This window comes from Petromyzon marinus, chromosome 64, assembly GCF_048934315.1.
Source record: "Petromyzon marinus isolate PM22_M1 ecotype Great Lakes invasive population chromosome 64, UKy_Petmar_22M1.pri1.0, whole genome shotgun sequence".
NCBI lineage: Eukaryota > Metazoa > Chordata > Hyperoartia > Petromyzontiformes > Petromyzontidae > Petromyzon > Petromyzon marinus.
In genome coordinates, this window is record NC_133730.1 from 1,474,664 (window position 1) to 1,490,537 (window position 15,874).

General features: G+C 51.3%; 1 protein-coding gene across 2 annotated transcripts in view; it reads left to right on the plus strand.

The window, feature by feature from the left end:
• The window catches only part of MYO16 (myosin XVI), a 244,649-nt gene that overhangs the window by 49,501 nt on the left and 179,274 nt on the right, over positions 1-15,874 (plus strand). For both annotated transcript variants that reach the window (XM_076054072.1, XM_032977714.2), the window contains exon 2: positions 6,119-6,469. In XM_076054072.1, coding sequence (XP_075910187.1) covers positions 6,157-6,469 — 313 coding nt within the window. In that variant the 5' untranslated portion in view covers positions 6,119-6,156. The remainder of the gene's footprint in view (positions 1-6,118; positions 6,470-15,874) is intronic.

The following is a 15,874-nucleotide window of genomic DNA, read 5'->3' on the forward strand; positions in this document are numbered from 1 at the left end:
TGTGTATTTGTGTTAGAGCGGAGCGGTGGCGCAGTGGTTAGCGCGCACTGTGCTACGAGCCATTCACCTGCGTTTGATTCCAGCTGATGGGTGCACAATCAGTTGGTGAATATCCGAACTGTTCCGGTACATCCTTCAGGTGGACTCTGCCTTAAATGAGCACGTGGCATAGCGGCCAAGAATGGTGCTGGCGACACCACCGCCTCGCGTGCCACAGTACCAGTGTCCGTAGGCTCTGCTCGCCAGCAGCTCTCGCCCCAACAGTCTGTGCAGGTCACACCGGGTTGGGGGGTGGGGGGGGAAAGAATACCACATGCGTTTGAAACGTCGAAATCTTTCGATTACACTTGAATCCCATCTTCGCGAGGGACGCGCGTCAAGTTGCGCGTGCCAGAAGCAGCCGCGTAGAGTTCATTCGAATTACCGATGCAAACGTCGCAATCGAATTCATGAATCTAACGAGGCAGAACAAACCGGACAGACGAGAGACGCGCGGTGACGTCCGCGCGTCACGATCGAGACTAAACGAGATAACTATTCTTGAACCGGATCGTCCGCCCCTGGACGGGTACTATTTCAAAGCGTCGCGCGAAGGGCAATGGTGCAATTGCGAGTCAAATTATCTTAAATAATCGGCAGCTCGGCACCAAACGTCGTGATGCAGAGACTGAGTGAGAAGGTGCCTAAGGGGTGTGCTGTAGAGGGAGGTGGAGCGCACCTCCCTCCAGGCACTATGTTGGCAGTACCCACACTTTACCCTACCACGCGAGAACTGCCGATCAACTCAGCGCGCCGCAGCCATTTATAGTGGCCCCGTGCCGCGTCTGTGTGAGAGAACTCTGACTGAGTTCGTGGCTCTGAGACCCAAATTTTAACCCGTGAATCTCCACTCTGTCGGCCGATTGCTCTGGCAACGGCTCGAGACCCCAAAGTGCCCGGGGCCACTTCCCCCGTTCGCCCACGACCCAGCTGGTTGGCACCACCTGGGGTGGAAAATGCTACAATTATGCAGCACCATGGGCAGCGCCCGCGGTGCAGTCTGTGTTATAAACACAGTTCCTATTTATTTGCTTGTTTCAGAGCATTTTTGTCCACACCCCCCCTCCCCCCGGCAGAATTATATTCTCCCTCTAGCATGCGACAATAACCCTTCTTTAACGACCGTTAGCCCATAAAATGCTACCACGGTGACCTTGCTATCGTCCACAGTTGTAATCCGGAGATAGCCTGCTTCAAGAAAAGTAATTGTTCGCAATTGCCACCCCTGCCCGGTACCGATAAGCCGTTTTGGCCCGATGGCTCAAGGGCTAGACGCCGTTGCTCGCCCCTTTTCAGCGAAAATAAAGCAGAATTCCCTTTTCGTTGGCGATTGTCCCCGCTCTCCAAGCACACCGGCAGCAAAGCGCCCTTCGGCGCGGCTGTTCCCGCTAGCAGGGCTCTTCCCCGGCAGCCACGGAGTGCGATTGCCACATTGTGATTGATCTGGAGGGCCTCGGAGAATTGACCTCAGCAACAGCAGCAGCACGGCCACACCGCTCACCCTGCAGGGAGCACTGATTACTCACCTGCTCTGGCAACGCAACATCAGCTGCTGCTGCTGCTGGCTGCTGCTGTTTGCTGCCGCTACTACGGTGGCAAAATGTTAACTACCTCGCCTGGTATACGGGAGGCCGTGAGTTCGATCCCGACCCTGACGCCTGCTGCTGTATATTTGGAGTTTGCGTGTCTCTCTCCGCGTGGTCGCGTGGATTTTTCTCCGGGTCATTTAGAATCAGCTTTCACGCGTTTAGAGTTTTCGGCTTCCGGAAATGCCCACGTGATAAGCCACTTCGTTGAGCTGCCATATGTGATAGCCAGGTCGCTTCTGACAAAGAGATGCGTAGCTCAGTGGGCTTTACCTGGTAAAAAAGAAATAGTTTACTCCTGCTTGCTGCTGCTTTAATTTTGACTAGAGACGGTGGCTGTGTCACTCAAAGGGATTAGGGTCTGGGATAAAATAGCTTAGATTCCTCAGTTTAACTCCAAGGGTTTTAGCTGAAATTAAAGAAGTGTCTCCAGCATAAATCAATAGGATTGTAGCGGCCCACTCACCGCTGTACATTGAAAGTGGGGCCACGTTCATTGAAAGTCTCCCAGAGGATCTGAAAATCAACACATGCTGCTCGTGCAGGAGAATATAATACTGCGAAGTGTTTGTGACGCAGCTGAGAGGGCCATGTTTTGTCGTGGGTATTGGCTAAATCGTCCCTTGTGCAGCTATAATAAAGTGTAAGGTCATCCATTTGTGAACGTGCTCTTGCCTACAACATCTTGTCATTGTATTGGCTACGACCATCTACGTGTTAAGTTAACAGGCCACTGAGATGACTCATCTCGCTTGCAAGGGAGAGGCCAACGGCCAGCTTCAGGGCTCAACATTCACGGTTCAAGATTCAGATTGATCGTTTCGTTTCACAGATTCTGGGTTCAAGGGTTCACATTCGACGGCACCAGGGTTCCATCTCAAGGTTCGGGTAGATTTCAGGGTTCAAATTATGGTTCAGGGTTTAGAGTCGCGTGTTTGAGTTCGTGACTTAATTAACTGCTTCTTACTGCAGTGGATCATCTTTATTGAAATTACACACGTGATGTGATGTTTTCACTAATTTAAGGATATTTTCTGAAATGTGAATTCTGGAGTATAATAATGTATAGCCCCTTGTCAATCTACTGCTGGATGAAGTCCTCCCCAAGCCGTGTTGGTCATGGGGGCTGTTTGACCATACTTCACCATGCTGGTAAGTGTGAATTAGAGAAAAGCGGCGCATAGCCACTTTAGATGTCAATCACAACTGATTTGTTAGCTCGCCAAGTTAACAACGCAGTGTGCTAATAAGCACTGCGCCACGTGTACTGTCATAGATTTATTCGTATAATTCTGTTAAAATCTGAGCAATCGTTATTGCTTGATGAAGTGATTAGAGCAATGGGCGAGTGTTCAATAACCGGGAATCAATGCCCCACGCCTCCTCCTCTAACTTTCCTTGGCACGACAACACACGCAGAGGTGTACGCACGCGCGGAGCAATTCTACCGGGGCGCAGCAATCTGCGAGCAAGCACACGCAACGAATACACGTGCATCAAGTTATACAATGCCCGAGAGCATTGCATTATAGATGACTCGTTTGTAAAACTGAATGTGTACGCGTTGTGCTGCGGTTACCGCGTTTGCCGGGGGTTGTACTCGGGGCTGCTTGGCTTGATGTCCATTTATTCCAGTTCTTGAAGAAGCCAAGCTTTTGGACGAGCTGCCGGAACAGCACGAGGCACGACTCGAAAACACAGCGGATAGTTGTAGCGCCACCGGGAACCCCTACGCAGAGGGATTCGAATTGAAAGTTCAATTGACGTGGCCCGTCGTCCCTATGGGATCCTCTTGATAAGCTGGCCTCCGTCATAGGAATGCGAAAATTCAGACATTGGCTCAGAGGCACCTATAGAGAGAGAAGAACACTTCACACTCATTTGATGATAATACTGCTTCGTCCCTTTGTCAATCCACAGCTGGATGAAAGCATTCCGTCACCAAATACCGTGGGTGCTGTTTCCCGGTACTTCGCAACGCTGGTTAGAGCAGGTTGGGGTGGAGTGGTGGCACAGTGGTTAACACTCTGCCTAAAGAATCCAGCGAGCTGAGTTTTATCAAGGGCCATGGCTAACATCAGTGGTGAGCGACATCTGAACCAGTCCTGCGCCCTCCACCGCCACAGATACTATTAATAACCCATATTATTATTATTTATCTTGGAAAGCCACACTGAAATCTTGAGACACTTTCGCAGGAGAGACCTGCATTTGGACGTTTGGCCAATACCTTTGAAGACACGAATGCCGGAGAACCCAGAGAAATCCCCACGCGTGTGAGGGGTGACACTCGGCACTGCCATCTTGTGGTTATACCTCGCTGCGCCACGTCTACAAAACCTGACAAGCCCCGGCGTTCTGTTCAACTGCCCAAAAAACGATCAGCCCTGCTTCTCTTCTGAGATCCGACATGGAGCGGGCGCGTTCGGGATGATCTGCTCATCGTAGGCTTTTGAGTATTGACATACTTGACTTTGGTAAACGAACAAGCAGAATTCGTATTGCACAAATTCCCACGTACAGATTATGAGAATGAAAATAGCGCTGTCTGCTAAAGTTGAGTCAGGGAGCTCAGGGGAGCTGGAAGCCGTTTTCAGCACCGCTGAGATTCTGGGTTCAAACCCCACGTGGCCGGATTCGGTAATTCACCATCCCCCTTGAAGCCAGCTCACACAAATAGACTCCGTCACCAATGGCTGCACAAAAAGAACCATCCCATAAATTGGGCTTGGCATTTAATTTAGTTTATTCCCACTATCAAAAAGTCCAAGTGGGTTTCCCACTCAATTGAGCATCCAGCAGCGCTCAACTCCTGTTTATAGCCCCGGGCAAGTGCTAAAAATTCCACATTCCTATGCCGGGGGTGATGCTTTCCACAGACTAATTGCTGACAACTGCCCCGCAAAAATCACTACTCGTTCCATCAATCCCAGAAGGTTGTAAGGCTGAGCTGACCTCTCACCAGGGATTTGAACTCACGACCTTGCGCTTGCGAGCCACGCGCTATCACCCTTTTGCCCGGGACTGGCTTCGTTCGTGCTGTGATGGCGATGCCCCTAGCTACAGCGGTGGAGCGGTTCGCGGAGTTGAACGGCTCCTATGAACAGCTGGTGATGGGCCATGAGACCCCCCCCCCCCCCATGTATCGAGTGGCTCTGTGTGGATGACTACTTCGCACTGCGCCCGAACGGAAAAATAACAAATGGGTTTCACAGTTATCCGTAGATACACAGAGAGAGAGAGCAGAATCGATAGTGGAATTTGTTTCGGTTTTTAATGCACGTTACGTGTTTCGTTGGATACATTTGTATGTGAAGTTCCATGTCATGGTTATTGTTAACGTGATCTTCGCACATGTTGAGAACTCGGTCTACCAGACTGACTCTTAAATCCATTAGCACTGTGTCCAATCACCATGCAACTCACCCACTCACTCACCCACCTATTCACCCACCCACTGACTCGCCCACCTATTCACCTACCCACTCACTCACCCACCCACATATTCACCCACCCACCTACTAACCCACTCACTCACCCACCCACCTATTCACCCACCCATTCACCCACTCACTCACCCACTCACCCACCCACCTATTCACCCACCCACCTACTAACCCACTCGCTCACCACACTGCAGGTCAAACTCTTTCTGCTTCGTCCCTCGCGCTACTTGAATGTAGAATTCCCTCCTCCCACCGTCTCTTTTTCCCAACCCCTTCAAATAACCTCAATTCAAGAAACATTCACTCTCATCTATTACACTTTCAATTGTGCTGCTTGTTGCTGGCCTCTTACCTGTACTCATCAACCATGGTGCAAACAAAACCTTTATTTTCTGACTGGTATAGAGGAGGTAGTAGGTTCGATCCTAGACCCTGACGATGCTTGTATATTTGGAGCTCGCGTCTTCTCTCCCTCCTCGCGGTGGCCGCTTGGAATTGTTCTCCGGGTTCCACCGGTCTTGCCCGACTCCACGTGTAATAAGAACGCGCACTGAGCTCATTTGGCTGCTACTCTAAATTCGCACGTTGTAATGATGATGATGTAAGCCACTTGGATGAGCCATCATCACGCGTTGCCACGTCGCCTCTGGACAATAACTGACGTTGTGCTTTACTTGGTAAATACATAAAATTAATAAACAAACCGAGCCCTTTTTTTACCAAAATCGCGTTTCGCTGCGTGCTCACAGCGCTCTGCGCTACGAACTCGGCGACCCGAATTCGATTCCCGCTCACGGGCAACACCAGTGACGTATATCTGAACTGGTCCTGGTCCTCCCCTAGATCGACTCAGCCTCAAATGAGCACCTGGTGCGGTTGTGTGAAACTTCGCCACAGGGTAGACAAAGGCGGTCGGGCGTGGTGCTGGCCACCCACGCCCTCGTGCGCCGTTCCGGTCTCTCATCGGTGCCACTGGCGAACAGCACTCGCACCCAACAGTCTGTTGACGTGGGGACCGTTGTCTTTGCTCGCTGTGACCCGCCCCAGGTTGCTACCGCTTGTGCCATGCCTTCCGCTCCTATGACATGGACGTGGAGCAGTGCCTGCTAGAGTCCCTGCCGCTGGGCCAGCGGCAGCGGCTGGTGCGGAGGGCTCGCTGCGCCCAGCTGCACGCCTACTACCAGCGCGAGCGCGAGCTGCGGCGGCACGGCGGCCGCGGTGGGGCCGGCGGTGGGGCCGGGGGTGGGGCCGGCGGTGGGGCCGGGGGTGGGGCCGACGGTGTGGCCGGGGCGCCCAGGACGGGGAGGAACGCCGGCGGGCGCCGGACCGGGGCGCGAGCGGCGTTCGGCCGCCTGGAGATGCTGCACGACGCCATCCTGCAGCACGACGATAAGGAGGGTACGTCACTCGCTCAGTCGGTCACTCGCTCGCTCGGTCGCTCACTCGCTCGGTCGCTCGGTCGCTCAGTCGCTCGCTCGGTCACTCGGTCGGTCGATCGCTCGGTCACCCGGTCGCTCGCTCGGTCATTCGCTCGGTTACTCGCTCGCTCACTCGGTCGCTCGCTCGGTCGCTCGCTCGGTCGGTCGGTCACTCGGTGGCTCGCTCGGTCACTCGGTCGGTCGCTCGGTCGGTCGGTCGGTCGGTCGGTCGGTCGGTCGGTCGCTCGATCGGTCACTCAGTCGCTCGCTCGGTCGCCCGGTCGCTCGGTCGGCAACCAACAGCGCTCCCTCGGGCGCACCGCCCCTCGTGACCGGATAACGAGGAGCTGTCTCAGCTGTCAGTGATCATTGGCGTCGTCGTGGAGGATATTAATAACTTCATGAACGTATATATATGAAAGTTTGTAAGTGTGGAAATAAATGTATAATTATATAAGGAATGTTTGTTTTCTGCGCGACGATTCTCGTGACTACGTTGAGTTATGTATTTGCGTGACATTTGCGTCGAACTAGGATCCCATAGCGGCAAGAGAGAGTTCTCGCCTTGAACGTCTGGCAGCTCGCGAGAATTGATTCAAGCGGGCCTCACTCTGCTGACGATCACTGAGCTTGGAAACCGGTCCAGCGGTTGCTTGTCCTGAGACAAAGATGCCGAACTGATGCGTTCACTGGGTCACCAATTATTACGGACCGACGGATCTGGGCCACGACGTTTAATCACGAAAAACTATTTTTAAAAAACCACATCGATAACGACTTTCTTCCAATACTATCGTTCAATTTCCAAGAGCAGTATTACACAGCGTAGCACTTTAATGCAGATTCGCACCCATGATTCATGAGGTCTTTAACTGATAATAACGAACGTGATCATAACAAACACCGCTTCCATTCATAATAACTGCGCCGCTGAAAATGGTATTTATTTTTCATAATCACCGTGCAATCGTGAATGCTGGAATTAATATCATCGCTAATTAATTACAAAAAAATAAGCGGGGCAAACGAGGCAAGCCCATCTCTCCCGTGGTAGCCAATGCGTTGCTCTAATAATAATAGTAGTAGTAGCAGTCGTAGTTCTTATTATTCAAGCCATGGAGGTGTTTCGGAATTGCCTTTTTTTCACCGTGAGAGCGCCGTGTGCATAATGAGCCGACGTACACTCGGACGATCATTCTGCTTAACTGCCTGTGTCCTGGCCTCCTCTGTGGCTCTAAGTGATTTACTGATTCCGCCATGTGGCCCCGGCGCTTAGCTACACCGGGTCTCAATTTCGCTACATCGCACGTAAACACACACGCACACGCACGCACACGCACGCACACACGCGCACACACGCACGCACGCACACACGCACACACACACGCACACACCCACAGAGGGCCGCCAAAGACCCGGGCCACATTAGCATTCACGCGCACGCCACACGCTGGGATAAAACGGGCATTCGTGCGTTGCAGGCTGAAATACAAATATCTATATTAGATTTGTATTTTTTGTTAATGTAACTTTATATTACGTTTATTTGGTTAACAACATTCCAACGCAGGTGTCAACGCAGCACATAGGGAGGTAGTGTAGCCGTCTGATCACAAGAAAATAGGAAATGTGTTCTTATTGCCCGGCGCGTTGCTCACGAAGATTGTGCTTTTTTAAATCGGGTTAGCAAACGATTTAGATTGCGGCCACGCTTTTAAAACTAGTTACATTTTTTTTTATTTTAACGGGGAAGGCCTACTGAGCTGTTTAGCTCTTTTTCATAAGCGGCCTTCGATTGCAAATGATAGCTCAGCGAAGTGGCTTATCACGTGGAAATGAATGGCAGCAGCCAAAGACCCTAAACGAGCGTTTAAATGTGGATGGGTAAACCCGGAGAAAAATCCACGCGACCACGGGGAGAGAGACACGCAAACTCCAAATGTACAGCAGCAGTCGTCAGGGTCGGGATCGAACCCACGACCTCCTGTACACCTGGCGAGGCAGTTAACATCTCACCACCGTTGCTAATCACAGCACCCATGACGCGAGGCATATCAATCGCCGTCCGAAATCCATCCATGACATATTTACTCCACCAAAAATGGAGTACTGGGGAACGCGTCACCCGTGAATGGGGCCCCCTGGGGCGAGCAAACGTCCGGGCAAGGTCGCGTCGCGAGATGCGCCCAACGATCGAGGGGAAGGAACAGAAAACTAAAAACCGCTCCATTCACGCCGCCACACGCCGCCACAGATTCCGCGAGTCGAAACGGACGCATCGGTCAGAGAGTCGGCGAAGCTTCGCACGAAGAAGGGCGCTCGATCGCACGGGGCGGAGTAACTGGAGGCAGTGCAGCTTCTTGTTGAGATGGGAAAGGGTGGATACCTCCTCACTCACAGCGACGGTCGAGACGAAGGGCCGCTGGCCACGCTTTATTACCCCGCCTGGGCAGTTCGCGTGGAGGTGACGGACGGTTTCTGGCGATTTCCGCGTGTCACCTGCCGCACAGTGGACACTTGAAGACCTTTTGGTATCGTTTCATTGTGGACATTATATCCAAAGAATTCAGCTTTAACCGCTTAGCCACCATGTCCACCTCCAGAGTACTGAATCATGAGGATGAGTTCCATTTTCTTTTTGATTGTTGCCGTTACTGTGGGCCGCTTAAAGACGGAGTGAATCACACGAACCTCCGAAGAGGCATTGCCACCCAACTTGTGCATAGACAATGGTTTGGCTTGAAGGGCATTCACGTCCCACAATATCCATTCCATTGCAGTCTCAACATATTTGATCCTTCTGCTTCTGCAAGGCAGGTGGATGGATGGGTAGTCCAGTGGGTACGGTATCGTGCTGTGAGCCCAACCACCCGAGTTCGATTCCTGTCCACAGCTAACGATTGAGAATAGGTGTGGATTTGGTATTTATTTACTTACCTGCACAGGTGAGGGCACGGTTAATGGCAGTACACAGCCTGCGCATCAATGTCTCTGTAAGCCATCATCGGCGTCATCATTTGGACCTGTTTAGTGTTATTCACGAAGTCACTAAGCCTGGCCATGTGCGTCTAAACATGATTTTGTTTTATTTGACACGGCAGTAAATCGCACAGACATCTGGAGTTGTTGTTTTTTTCAGTCACCGAGAGGATTTATCCTCGCCGGAGATCGTCGCCAATTAAGCACGCACGCATACACGGCTGTAAAAAAACAACAACAGCAACAACAGCAACACCCCCACATCCATCCTTGAGCAATGGCCACAATGAAACGATTATTCTCAATGCTTCGCCAGGCAAGAATCCGAAAGCGCGTCGGAGAAGCCGCTGGCAGCGCAACCACGGTGAACGCGCGCCAGCAACACATTTGCTCTCACGTAGAAAAAAATAAAATATATTTAAAAAAAAAATGAAATGCAACACCGCCAGTGATGCGAAATCCCATCGCAACGGGGGAAAACGCGTGCAGGCTGGAAACAAATCGAGTGAACGTGGCGTGAACACGCACGGTGGGAGCCGTGCATCCCTGCCACTGACGAGCACCACGCCTTTGCGTGTTAAATCCGTGATATTTGTTGATTCCGGCCGCCTTAAGTCCATTCCGATTAAAAGCTTGCAGCCTACATTTGTTGATTGCGTGGCAAAATTCCATTGAAAGAGAGATGCCACTCCAGAGGGCGACAAGGTGGTGGCGTGGTGGTGAAGCTCGTGCCACACAGCAACAAGCAACTGGGTTCGATTACAGACTCGGGCGATTTTCTGTGTGGAGTTCTCCCCCCAGTTCTGCAATGTGTGTGTGTGAGTATGTGAGTGTGTTAGTGTGTGAGTATGTAAGTATGTTAGTGTGTGAGTGTGTGTGTATGTGAGTGTGTGAGTATGTGAGTGTGTGAGTGTGAGTATGTGAGTGTGTGAGTATGTGAGTGTGTGAGTGTGTTAGTGTGTGAGTGTGTGAGTATGTGAGTGTGTGAGTATGTGAGTATGTGAGTGTGTGAGTGTGTGAGTGTGTGAGTATGTGAGTGTGGGAGTGTGTGAGTATGTGAGTATGTGAGTGTGTGAGTATGTGAGTGTGTGAGTTTCAGGAAAGGGCGGTCCTGCACAGATGCCATATTTTCTGTCCGTCTGCTACAGCAGAGGTGTAGGGAATTCCAACAAGACCTACATCTCTGCTTTATTGACCTGGTCAAGGCCTATGATACCATCAGTAGGCCTGGGCTCTGGGTCGTTCTTCGTGCTTTTGGAGTACCTGACCCTCTGCTCACGATCATTAAGGACCTTCATGATGGTGAGCGGGCCCGGGTAAAACTACGTGGCCGGGAGTCAGAGCCATTCCCTGTACACCTTGGGGTGCGACAGGGATGTCCTCTGGCTCCCACATTATTTAACATCTATTTTGACCATGTAGTTCGTGAAGCCTTCAATAGCTGTACCGGGGGAATCTCCATATGGTACAGATATAATGGGAGGCTAATCGATGCCCGGGTGCGGTCAAGGGATGGCTCCCTATTGCTCAACCACGTTATGTATGCTGATGACTTGGTAATAGCTGCTCAGTCAGAGGAGGAGTTGGAGACGCTGCTGCTGAGACTGGAGCGTGCCACTAAGAGGTGGGGCCTTACCATCAGCCCCACCAAAACTAAGCACCTGCCTGGGTATTTTGTACCATCGGACACTCCACCCCCACAACTCCCAATCGGTGATGGGGCAGTTGTGGAGAGAGTGGAGAGTTTCCCATACCTGGGCAGTGTGCTTATGACTGGCTCCAGTTTAACAGCAGAGGTCTCACTCCGAATCAGTCGAGCGGCAATATCTTGTCATCGGTTGCGTAACGCTGTGTGGAAGCTACCTGGTCTGTCGCTCCTCACTAAGCTTCAGGTCTTCTCGGCCACGGTCATTCCCTCCCTTCTCTACGCTTGCGAAACGTGGACGCCCCTAATGGAACATCTTCGCCGGTTAGAAACATTTAGGCTGACTTGCCTACGATCCATCCTGGGTTTAACCAGGCTGGATTGTGTGAGGAGCTCACAAATCCTTGAAAGATCTGGGCAGGGTCCCATCGGTGAGCTCCTCCGGCAGGCAAGGCTGCGATGGCTGGGTCATGTAGCCCGCATGCCCAGCCACCACATGCCGAAACAGCTTTTGTTTGGCCAGATTGAGGGGGCTAAGCGGGCGCGGCACGGGCTAGAGAAGAGATGGAGTGATGTGGTACAGGAGGACGTGGAGCTGAGTGGACTTGCCGATGACTGGTACCAGCGGTGTCAAGATCGGCCTCTGTGGAGGAGGCTCGTGAAGGATGCTACTGGGCAGTTGGAGGCAGTCGCCCTCCAACAACAACGGAGGGCGGAGGAGCGACGCTCACAACAGCGAGCGGAGCGCCGGGTGGCTAAAGCACAGCAGGTTGGCACAGTAGGGGGCATAGGTGGTGCATCAGCCAGTCATCTCAGTCAGTCGACCCGTGGCACCTGGGTCTGCCCCGTGACCTCCTGCCAGCGGGCGTTCGACACTTCACGTGGCCTCAGGGTGCACATAGCCTGGCACAAGCGTCGTGGTGACGTCACCGCCACTTAGTGGCGAATGGCGGTTGTTGTTGTTGTTGTGTGAGTATGTGAGTGTGTGAGTATGTGAGTGTGTGAGTATGTGAGTGTGTGAGTGTGTGAGTGTCTGAGTGTGTGAGTATGTGAGTGTGTGAGTATGTGAGTGTGGGAGTGTGTGAGTATGTGAGTATGTGAGTGTGTGAGTATGTGAGTGTGTGAGTATGTGAGTGTGTGAGTATGTGAGTGTGTGAGTGTGTGAGTATGTAAGTGTGTGAGTGTGTGAGTGTCTGAGTGTGTGAGTATGTGAGTGTGTGAGTATGTGAGTGTGTGAGTGTGTGAGTATGTGAGTGTGTGAGTGTGTGAGTATGTGAGTGTGTTAGTGTGTGAGTGTGTGAGTGTGTATGTGAGTATGTGAGTGTGTGAGTATGTGAGTGTGTGAGTGTGTGAGTATGTGAGTGTGGGAGTGTGTGAGTGTGTGAGTATGTGAGTGTGTGAGTGTGTGAGTATGTGAGTGTGTTAGTGTGTGAGTGTGTGAGTGTGTTAGTGTGTGAGTATGTAAGTATGTTAGTGTGTGAGTGTGTATGTGAGTGTGTGAGTATGTGAGTGTGTGAGTGTGTGAGTGTCTGAGTGTGTGAGTATGTGAGTGTGTATGTGAGTATGTGAGTGTTTGCGTGGGGAGCGATAGTGTAGCGTTTATCGTTTCCTTGCTGTGAACCCAGCGACCCGGGTTCGATTCCCGCTCACGGCCAACACCAGTGACGATTATCTGAACCGATCCTGGGCCTCCCCTAGGTCGACTCAGCCACAGACGAGTACCTTGTGCGGTGTGTAAAACAAATGTCCACTGGGGAGACAAAGGCGGTCGGGCGTGGTGCTGGCCACCCACCCCCTTGTGTACTGTGCCGGCCTTCATAGGTGCTCGCTAACAGCACTTGCCCAACAGTCTGTTAAGGCTATACGGGGGAGCTTTGTCCTTGTGTGCGTGTGGAGTTGTATGTTCTCACCCTGTCCTGAATGGGATTCCTGAGTTTTATGGTTTCTTCCTGGAGAAAAAGAAACACACACAATGTTATTGGTATTGGCCAAACATCGCAATGCTGAAAAATTACATGTAAATCACTCATTTGGGGTTACACACCAACATCACCACCTTCTGCGAGAAAAAAACTTAGCCGAAACCCTCGTGAAAAAGAGTCTCGAGGCTCACCAGAGGCTTTCCTGGGTTAACAAAATAATTCTTGAGAGACATTGCATCGTTCACAGCCTTATACAACTGTCAGCAAACTCCTTTATCTCGGTCAAATGCCTTTTCATGTTTATAGGCATAAGCCCCCATCTGTCAGCCCCGATTGGCTGCTCCGTCGGCAGATGCGCTATTAATTAGAAGTGCAGATAAATGCGATTGTCAACGCAAGTCAAATAAAACCAGCTCACAGCAAGTGCATTGCAGTGTTATGATTATTCGTAGTGAATTTCAACTTTGCTCACCGTTACATCCGTACGTAGTCGACGTCGTTGTTCTCTTGGACGCGTTCTGCGTCTCTCGGATGGCATTCCACCACGTGCCATACCCATCCTCTTGGTTAGGTTCATCGCTCAGATGTCTCAGATGATGTTGTGGCTGCCACCTGATCCACGTGTTCCCTTCACTGTCTCTCAGTGTGACACACGAGTGTGACACACGAGTGTGACACACGAGTGTGACACACGAGTGTGATACGAGTGTGATACGAGTGTAACACGAGTGTAACACGAGTGTGACAAGAGTGTGACACGAGTGTGACACACGAGTGTGATACGAGTGTAACACGAGTGTGACACGAGTGTGACACGAGTGTGATACGAGTGTAACACGAGTGTGACAAGAGTGTGACACGAGTGTGACACACGAGTGTGACACGAGTGTGACACGAGTGTGATACAAGGCACACATCTCCCCATGCTTATTTGTAAACTTCTCAGTTGTTGTTTGTATTGTCAATGTTTCAGATCCATGTCAGAGCTGGCAGTGTGCGCTGCTTGAAAAATGCCTCCTTAAGGTGCATTTCTGCAGACAGAATAAGGCTACTAAATAACGGATTAATTCCCACATGCTATTCAGTGGTTTTAGCAGAAGCATGAGAAATATGTTTTTGTATAAGCGTGCTTGTTTACCCAATAAGCCCTGAGTCTCAAGACTCATTTTAATGAAAGTTCCGTCAGGTTATCACAGTAGAGGCAATGTTCCCTTGAATCATCCCAATTCAATAATTTGAGGATGATTTTTTGTTAGCAATAGGATGTTTGGCCGACACGAATTGCATTGTTTGGGGGGGGGGGGTAGCTATGAGAAGAAAGCGGAGAACCCGAACGGGAAGAACGCGCAAGCACTGTGCCACCCTGTAACATAAATGCTGAATCGATGAAGAGCAATTACGTGCGTCCGAAGTCGTTATGATGAGCAGTGGAGAGACACAGAGAGAGAGAGAGAGAGCCTGAACAGTCTGAATTGGGTCAAACCAGAGCCCCGGTGTTGTGGTGCAGCGGCATCTCGGGTCAGGGTGGAGGCCTCCGGATGCGGGTCAGGAATGCATCCCGCGAAGGGAAAACCGCGACCCGGGGGTCACGTTGCGAGCGCTCGGTTTTTTGGGCTCTACAATCGAGCCGCGGACGGCCGCCCACACTGACTGTGTCGCCGAGACCTTGGTGGCGGTTGCCATCGCGGCCACCGTTGCTAGATCCTCCTGCCACAGCGGGTGCCACCTCACTGATGGGTTTACAGCTGCAGCAGCAGCAGCAGCAGCAGCGCGTCATCTCTATAGACATAGACGCAGATCCCCCGTAATAGCCTTGACAGACTGTTGGGGCAAGTGCTGTTAGCCAGCACCGATGAAGAACACCGGCCGCCTTTGTCTCCCCAGTGGCGATGTTTACACACCGCACCAGGTACTCATTTGAGGCTGAGTCGACCTAGGGGAAGGCCCAAGATCGGTTCAGATAATCGTTATCGATTTTGGGCGTGAGCGGGAATCGAACTCGGGTCGCAAGATTCGTAGCGTTTCGGTATAACCGATCCAGTTACCGAACCTCATCTCTATACTTAGACACACAAACACAGCTCTATATGCCCCGCTGAAGGGTGAGGGTCTAACCCACGTCCTGCGGGTCGCCGGGAGGGGTGTTTGACCATACTTCACCACGTTGGTCAGTGCCTATCAGTGAATGTGCTGCCCAGGGTTGGTTCCAGATATCCCTCGCCGCCAATGTTAGCGGGAGCCGTAAATCAAACTCAGGTCTCTGGGCGTTTAGTGCCGTTGCCGCTCACCACCGTGCCACGGCTAAACCCCCGATCAGCACGGCTGGCTACGTACGGTGCGAAAGAAGTTCACAATACGTACTGTAAACACTCTGAAGTAGAAGTTTCGTGTAATTGGGTCACGTGACCTCTGCAGCCACTAGAGGTTGCTGCATCCACGACATTTACTCTCTCGCGCATCAAATGACGAAAAGCAAAATGTGTGCTTTTGTTCATTGTGATTTTGGTCTCAGGAACCCACTCGAATACGATGAACATGTTTTTGTTTCTGGCTTCCATGAGAGATTCGTTCATGAGGCTATCCACATATACAAGCACAGAGACAATTTCAACCGAGAAGATGGATTCTATCGTAGCAATCATTTTAAAGATTTGATAAACCATTTCAGTTCTTAATTGATTGTTCACGCTTACAGTGGCTTTCAGACAGCATACATTATAAAAAAATTCGTCTCCCCCCTCCTCTTTTCAGAATATAGATGGACTAGTCCTGGGTAAACTGCCAAATCGCTGCGCGTGGCGCTAACGTTTTTTATAAATAAATTAATGCGCCGTTTAAA